We start from the raw sequence: 7,769 nt of genomic DNA, 5'->3' as shown, positions 1-7,769 counted from the left end.
CATAGGGTGATGTTTTAATCCTACTGTTTCTTCTTCATTTATTAGCGGGAAAACTTCTATAATGAGAAATTCTTCTCATGCAGTATTTGGTTACTCTGATGTAAATTTCATACAGGCAGGACAAATGCTTGATGCTTTCCTTTTATTAACCAGGCCACAAACTGGGGTGAGCTTGCCAGCGTCCTCCAAAAGTGAACAGAGTTAAAAAGTACATTATTATGAATTACAGAGTGGAGCATCTGAGGATTTTAAATTCACCGGAATTACTGTTCTTATTCATGCTCAACTCTTCTTCTTTTTTGGCAATGAGAACCACTTCAGTTTCGCTTCTATGTTAGCAAGACGCTCATAGTCCTTGGTAAATTCCTTGCTGTCGGATACGTTTCCCCGCACGTTTCTTTTTTTCAAGAAAACTGGCTCCTTTAGCAGGAACCACCCGCCGCCTCCTGCGGCTCCGCCCGGATCCCGGAAGTCCGCGCGGCCCAGCCCGCGATCCCGGAAATCCGCTCGGCTCCGCCCCATCCAGGAAATGCTTGTGGCCCCGCCTCCAATCTCGGAAGTGCGCGCGGCCCCGTCCCCGAAAGTCGGCTGGGCTCCGCTCCAATCCCGGAAGTGCGCGCGGCCCCGCCCCCGCCGGTTAGCGTCTCTCTGCTGCGGCGAGGGGACCGCTGTGCTCTCGGTAGGCGGCTGGGCTGGGTGGGCTCCGCACTTCCTTCTCGCTCCGTGCCGCGCGTCCCGGCACCCTTGGGCCCACTCCGGGAGGAGTCTGCGTCCTGGGCCCGCCTGCCGGCTGTTCCGTGTGCCGCCGTGCCCGTCGCGGGCGGCTTCGCGCCTGTTCCGCTGCAGGTTGGCCCCGGCGGCGGGAGCGCCCTCGATCCCGACAAAGAAACGAGCGCTCGGTGCGACCAGCGGCGCCGGCGGCTTTGCCAGCGCGCGTGTGCTTGTGTCCGCGAGTGTGCGTGTGTGTGTGCATTTGGATGTGGAATGCCGGGTGTTTGGGGAGCAATGCGGTAACTGAGGCCTGGGAGGGAGCCCAGTCATATACCAGCATCTAGGATTGGTTTGTGTGATTTGAACCCACTATTTTTTTTTTTTTTGAGACACGGTCTCAGTCTGTCACCCAGGCTGGAGTGCAGTGGCACCATCTCTGCTCACTGCAGCCTCCACCTCTCGGCCTCAGGTGATCCTCCCAGCTCAGCCTCCTGAATAGCTAGGACCACAGGCGTACACCACCATACCGGGCTGTTTTACATATTTTCTGTGGAGACGGGGTTTCACCACGTTGCCCTGGCTGGTCTTGAACTCCGCGACTCAAGCAATCCGCACGCCTCGGCCTCCCAAAGTGCTGAGATTACAGGCATGAGCCACCGCGCCCAGCCTGAACCCCCTATTTAATGTCAGAAATTTGATTTGACTTCACAGGGAAAGCCCTGAGAAACTACCAGAACAGGGGCCCTCGGGCCAGTGTTGGGAGCATACGGTGAAGTGGCAGGGCTGCTGCACCAGTGCGGAACTCCCCTGTGGAAGATTAGCCCCTTTGGTGACTCGTCGGTTCTGGCCGCTGTGGGACCTTCCACTGTGCAGTCTGAACTTTCAGCAGGTGGAGGAGGGCAGAGACCTGAGAGTGTTGGTCCATGCCAGTGCGAGAGCCAGTACAGCCGGAAGCCATGATGGGACTTTCAATTCCTTTCTTGGTGGAGGCCAGCGCAGGGGAGAGGGGGTGCCCGTAGGTGCTAGAAGCTTAAAGACTGCTGGGGGCTAGTGGCCGCCTCAGGACATAAGGTTTCCAGATAGGACGGGGCAGGTGGTGATGCAGCTGTAGCTGGTGAGTCTGAGCGGGAAACAGCCCCCGCGCAGTCGGTGTCACTGTGAAGGGAAAAGGGCCTTCCTTACACAGGAAACGGGGTCTCTGGGGGATCCAGTGACGTTTCCGACCACAGAGACCAGGTGAGACTGGCTGATGGTGTCTGGGGCTGCAGGTGACTTAGTTGGGGGCTTGCTCTTGGCCTCCAGACTGGGCCTGATGGCGTGGGCGCCTGCCTGTGTGCAGGCCCAAGGGTTCAGCTGCCTCTGTCTGTCCCCAGACCGCTCCTCCTGTAGAGAGTGGTGCTGCCATCTCGGGATGTACCTGCAGGTAGAGACCCGCACCAGCTCCCGCCTCCATCTGAAGAGGGCTCCAGGCATCCGGTCCTGGTCCCTGCTGGTTGGTAAGGCTCTCCACCTCCCTCCCCAGAACCCCAGAACCAGAAGCCTGACTTTCAAAAAGGATGAAAATGAAACAAAGTATTTTCTCTTTTTTCTATTACCTTGAAATCTAATGGCTATTTTGTTTCTTTGTATCCATTCAAATTTTATCTGGTGTACTTGGTTTTACAGATAATGCATGTCTGTTTTGTCCCTTTTAACCACTAACACCCAGAGTATTTAATATACTCTATGAGCTTTTCTGAGGTCACCATATTTTCCTTTGTACTTGTTTTGAATCACATGATGGGTGATCGTGGGTTCCCATGTCTCCTCCTCCCTGGTCCTCAGACCTCTTCATAGGACTCACAGTCCACTTAGCCTCCTGTCCTCCATCCCTACCCACCAGTAGGGTCCTGTACCCTTGGGGACAGCTGCACTTGTGTTGATGGGACACCGTGTGAGGAGTGGTGCTGGCTGTACCTCAGCAGCTGGGGCCCACCTTTTTTGTGACACACCACAGCCTCCTGTGTGTTTTGCATGGCACGCTGTGTTGTAATTTCTTTGTGCACAGTGTTCAGGCCTCACCACGCGCTACTGGAGTAACACCCGTGTCAGTTATGGAGTCTCACACAGCAGATGTGTCCAGTAAATACTGTGAATAGTGTATACTGTGTTTTGCTTTTGTTTTCTTTAGTGATGAGGTCTCGTTATGTTGCCCAGGCTGGTCTCAAACTCCTGAGCTCAAGCGATCTTCCGTCCTCGGCCTCCCAGGTAGCTGGGATTACAAGTGTGTGATACTACGCCCAGCTATACTGCATTATTGAACCAACTTCCTGGCTGTTTCCCCTACTCTGAACCTGGTGGTCTGTAACCCCTGACCACAGCTGTTCCTACAGTGGGAAGGGCCTGCTCATCTGGGCTGTGGCTCCTGGTCCCGCTGCACCGGGGAGGTGGGGTCTTACCAGGATCAATAGGCAGGCAGTCACTTTCTTTTCATAGGAATCTTGTCGATTGGCCTGGCTGCTGCCTACTACAGCGGAGGTAAAGCACCCCCTGCCCCACCCCCCCATGACTGTCTCAGCTGTTTGGAAAACAGAGAAAAGAAGGAAAAACTGTCATTTGTGACTGTCCATGGGGCGGCCTTTAGGATCGGCACTTCTGCCCCTTGATTGCTGGTGGGCACCACACCCCTCCACACGCTGCTGTTCTTCCGCACGCCCATCCTGCCCAGCGCCCAGCCCACATTTCACTTCTTAAGTCTTCTGTGTTTTTGGGTCATCAAATATTCCCGGAAAGATGCTCTTGAGGATCTGGCTAAGATCCAGCTGTGGGGTGAGGCGTACTTCTCACCCTGCCACCATCACTGGGCCTGCCCAGACGGGCAGAGGCCCTGTGCGCCCCACCTGCCTCTCTTACGTGGACTCTGGGGGTCAGAGCTGGGTGGGATGTGCCGTGTGTGGGTCCTGAGTGGCCAGGGCAGGGTCAGCAGCACAGGAAGCTGCCCAGGGGGTCCTTGTAAGCGTGGGCTCTGGCCAGCGTCTGGGGGAGGCTGTGCTAGGCGGGGCCTCCCATGGGCACGTCCCTGGAGCTCACAGGCTGGCGCCCTATGTCCATCTCCAGATAGCCTGGGCTGGAAGCTCTTCTACGTCACAGGCTGCCTGTTTGTGGCTGTGCAGAACTTGGAGGACTGGGAGGTAAGGCCGGCTCGGGTGCGGGACAGAGTCCAGGGCTGTTCAGCTCCTGGGTTTTTTGCAATGGGAATGAGAGGAGGAGGAAGGGCCCTGGGTGGCCTAGCACCTCCCCGTCCTGAAGTGTTGGTCCCTGCTTGGAGGTCTCCATTCATCAGGACATGGCCCCTGCACTCATCTGGGACCGTTCTTGGCCAAAGAATCCCCCGAAGGCATTTTTCTCTTAGAAGCTTTCCGTGACTGTCTTCACCAAAGTGCTTTCTTCCCAGAGTTGCCATGATGGGATGCGAGTCAGCTTTCCCCGTGGCCGGCCCTCCCACCTCGGAGCCCCTCATGAGTTCTTTCAGCCTGGCCCAGTGCTGCCCTCTGACTTCTATGCCCTCGTTTGCTGGTTCCACTGCCTCCCTGCACTTGTTTTGCCTGCAGAGTGGAGCAAGCGCCCGCTGCACCTGCCCACCTCCCCATTTCCCAACAGGAGTCAGGTTGGCTGCAGATATCCAGCTCTGATAGAGCAGCACGTGTGGCTTCAGGGGTTTGGGTTCTGACTGGGAGGGGCCCCAGCGCCCCTTCTTGAGTGTCCACCCTGGTAAGGGTGGGGGTGATGCCCCAGCGGCCACGGGGCCCCCGTTCCTGGAGGTTCATGGTGGTCGGTGCATGTCGGTTTCCAGGAAGCCGTCTTTGACAAGAGCACAGGGAAGGTTGTTTTGAAGACGTTCAGCCTCTACAAGAAGCTGCTGACTCTTTTCAGAGCTGGCCACGACCAGGGTGAGTTGTGGGGAGCGTGGGGACATGGGACACAGTGGGCCACAGAGGCGGCACACTTGGGCGTCTGGGTCTGGGTGACCCATGGGGCCTAGAGGGGGGCCTGGAAGCGCCTTTAGTCCAAGCTCGCCTGCTTGGTGACCAGGGTTGTGTCCTGCCCGCTGGACGCAGGATCCCATGGATACGCCCCACCTGCTCACCTGCTCAGCGGGGTCCTAGAGCCTCCTGGGTTCTTTAGAGGTTTGGCCCCTGGGGAGAGTGGGAGGAACAGGGGTCTGGAGGAGCAAGGGTCTGGCAGAGCAGGGGTCTGGCCCGCCCGGGCTCGGGCAGCCTCTGTTTAGCTGCGTTCTCCCGCCTGCCTGGCAGCCACTTGTCCCCAGGTGCAGTCTGGCCCCAGTGGCAGGTCACAGGACGGGGCAGGGAGAGCCATGGCAGCCCGCGGGCGTTCTGGAGTGGGGGTCTGGAGTGGGGCCACCTGGTTTCTTGTGGGCCTTGGCGCTGCTCCAGCTTTCCTATGGGTTCTACTGGGCCTGCAGTAGGGGCTGGATGGTCCGAGGAACTCCCCACCCTTGAGCCTGGGCACTGGCCCAGCTGTGGTCAGTACCAGTTTCCTGTAGATGCTGCCGCACAGACAGAGAGAGGCCCCGGGGTCCAGCTGCCCATGCATAGCCCCAGAGGGGACAGATTCTGGCGACCAGAGTTGCTGGGCAGTCTTGGGTTTAGTGCCGCAATGCTGCGCTTCTGACAGGCTGCTTCCTGGATCCCTGCAGGGACCTGGCCAGGGCATTGGCCCCAGGTCACCTGTGGCTTTGGGGAGAGGAGTTGCAGGGCTGGCCTGGGCTGTGGGAGGCAGCTGTGCCGTTTTCTGACAGCCATTGGGACCGCCCCAGTACCCGAAGAGGTGGCTGCCCTGAGTTGCCACGGGAATTGGAGGGTGGCCCTGGCTCAGCAGCCAACCTCGGGGAGACCTGGAGGAACAGTGCAGTGTAAAGATGGCGGCCTCGCACTGAGCGGGTCCCCACAGTCGGCACTCCCAGGAGAACCAGCATGTGGCCCGCCAGCCTGCACCGCGGGCACGTCCTTCCCACCCAGAGGACCCCGCACTGCCTTCAGGGCCACAGCAGTCCTCCGGGGCCCAGCCTCAGGCAGGAAACAGCAAATGCTTTTGCTGCCAACCAAGTGTGGCTGTCGCTTTCGATGGCGCCAGTGGCCCTGGTGCGACTGCCGGGCAGCATGTGTGGGCGGGGATGGCTCGGCCACTGACCGTCTCCCCGCAGTGGTGGTCCTGCTGCATGATGTCCGTGACGTGAGCGTGGAGGAGGAGAAGGTCCGGTACTTCGGGAAGGGCTACATGGTGGTGCTCCGGCTCGCAACGGGCTTCTCCCACCCCCTCACGCAGAGTGCGGTCATGGGCCACCGCAGGTAAGGCTGTGGGACTTTGATCTGGCCGGAGCTGCAGCTGTGTCAGGGGACTCCCGTTCCTGACCGCCCAGAGCTATGGGGCAGCTGGGAGGGGAGATGAGTTTGTGGACGGGACACAGAGGGGCCCACAGGAAGCGTGTGCAGGCTCAGGGGCAGCCCCACTGTGACTGGGAGGGTGGGAGCAGGCCCGGAAGTGCTGGGTCCAGTTTGGGAGCCCCAGGTGCTGCTGGAGGTAGGTGGTCCAGGAGGAGACTGCTGTGGGATCTCATGGCGCCCTGTGCCGAGGTGACCTGACCTTCCTCCCGTTGCCGGCCTTGCCCAGTGATGTGGAAGCCATCGCCAAGCTCATCACCAGCTTCCTGGAGCTGCACTGCCTTGAGAGCCCCACAGAGCTGTCTCAGAGCAGCGACAGTGAGGCCGGCGACCCTGGGAGCCAGAGCTGACAGCCCCACTGTACCTGATCCCGTGCACCGCCCACAGGACCCATGGCACATTCCCGGTGTGCCTGAGCCCGTGCACCGCCCACAGGACCCGTGGCACATTCCCGGTGTGCCTGATCCTGTGCACTGCCCACAGAACCCATGACCTTGGCTTCAGTCGGTGCCTCCAGCCGAGTTGGCCTATTGCCTGCTCATGCTGCTGCTTGCACACTGCATGAAACAGCAGGCCAGATCAGGACACCCAGACTTTCTCCATCGTGAGGCCTGGGCCTGCCTTTCTGCAGCCGGAGGTCTCGCCAGCCCTGGACTCCTGCTGTGGGCCACAGCAAGACCTCGGGCAAGTGGAGAGGCGGGGCCAGGCCAGGCCCTTGTGGGTGCTGATGCTGTGTGTTGTCCCCGACACAGCAGCCTCTTCCTGGTGGACATCCCCAGCAGTCAGGTGCTTCCCCAAGGGCAGTGAGGTGTGAACATCCGGGGCCTACCTGGCTGTGCACGCTGCAGCCACACTGGAAGCTGCCCCTCCCCGAGGACCCGCCTCCCTTGCTGATGCCAGGATCTCGGCGCATAGACCGCTCTGCCCCAGTGGTCGTCACAGAAAGGTCTCTCTGTTCGTCACACTCAGCCTCAGCATAAGCTGTGAGGCCAGAAAAAAGGTCAGCTCTTCTAGTATCGTGCAGCGCTTAGAAACCGGGAGCTCCAGCCGGGTGCAGTGGTTCATGCCAGTAATCCCAGCACTTTCGGAGGCCGAGGCGGGAGGATTGCTTGAGGCCAGGAGTTCAAGACCAGCCTGGGTAACACAGCAAGATCCTGTCTTTGCAAAAAAATTGACCAAACAAGAAAAACTGGGAGATTTTCTGCAGAAATTGAGTTCCAGCCTCTCTCGAACCTGGGAAGACCTGGCAGGAGGGGGCTGGGCTCTCGGCTACAGACTTCTCCCCACCCCGTAGGAGCTGAATGCCAACCATCCTGACGTGCCAGTGCTCTTGGTCTCCCAAGTGCACCCAGGTCCTCCCAGGTGCAGTGTGCACCAAACACGCCTGGCCTTATGCCCTGGCCTGTGAGCTGGGGACTCCTGGGCCCTGTGAGCCCCTAGGCGGCAGGCCTAGGAATGGCTGGGTAGGACAGGGAATGCCTTTGCCCCACGTCTGGCTGTGACCTCGGTGAAAGCCAACAGGAGAGAGATGGGACCCTCCTCCTCAGTAGTGGCTGCCAGTCCCTCGTTGCAGGACATGGTCATCATAACCATAAATAACCCTTCGCGTGTCACCCG

At 59.2% G+C, this 7,769-nt stretch overlaps 1 protein-coding gene across 9 annotated transcripts; it reads left to right on the top strand.

Moving 5' to 3' along the window:
- The first annotated feature begins 496 nt into the window (after nucleotides 1-496).
- Nucleotides 497-7,765, top strand: LOC129016686 (cytochrome b-245 chaperone 1). 9 transcript variants are annotated; one of them, XM_054456269.2, is made up of 7 exons: nucleotides 497-679; nucleotides 2,085-2,207; nucleotides 3,187-3,228; nucleotides 3,808-3,881; nucleotides 4,544-4,640; nucleotides 5,915-6,059; nucleotides 6,382-7,765. In XM_054456269.2, the coding sequence occupies exons 2-7, from the start codon at nucleotides 2,123-2,125 to the stop codon at nucleotides 6,500-6,502; spliced, it is 564 nt and encodes a 187-aa protein (XP_054312244.1). In that variant the 5' UTR covers nucleotides 497-679; nucleotides 2,085-2,122; the 3' UTR covers nucleotides 6,503-7,765. The 9 variants fall into 9 exon arrangements, with proteins under 9 accessions (XP_054312244.1, XP_063512450.1, XP_063512452.1 ...); XM_063656382.1 differs by having other exon boundaries at nucleotides 527-679; nucleotides 6,905-7,765; XM_063656378.1 differs by having other exon boundaries at nucleotides 535-899; nucleotides 6,905-7,765.
- The last annotated feature ends 4 nt before the right edge of the window (nucleotides 7,766-7,769 follow it).

This window comes from Pongo pygmaeus, chromosome 19 (genome assembly GCF_028885625.2).
Source record: "Pongo pygmaeus isolate AG05252 chromosome 19, NHGRI_mPonPyg2-v2.0_pri, whole genome shotgun sequence".
Taxonomy (NCBI): domain Eukaryota; kingdom Metazoa; phylum Chordata; class Mammalia; order Primates; family Hominidae; genus Pongo; species Pongo pygmaeus.
The sequence above is the reverse complement of the archived record's forward strand: the minus strand, read 5'-3'. Positions and strand labels throughout refer to the sequence as shown.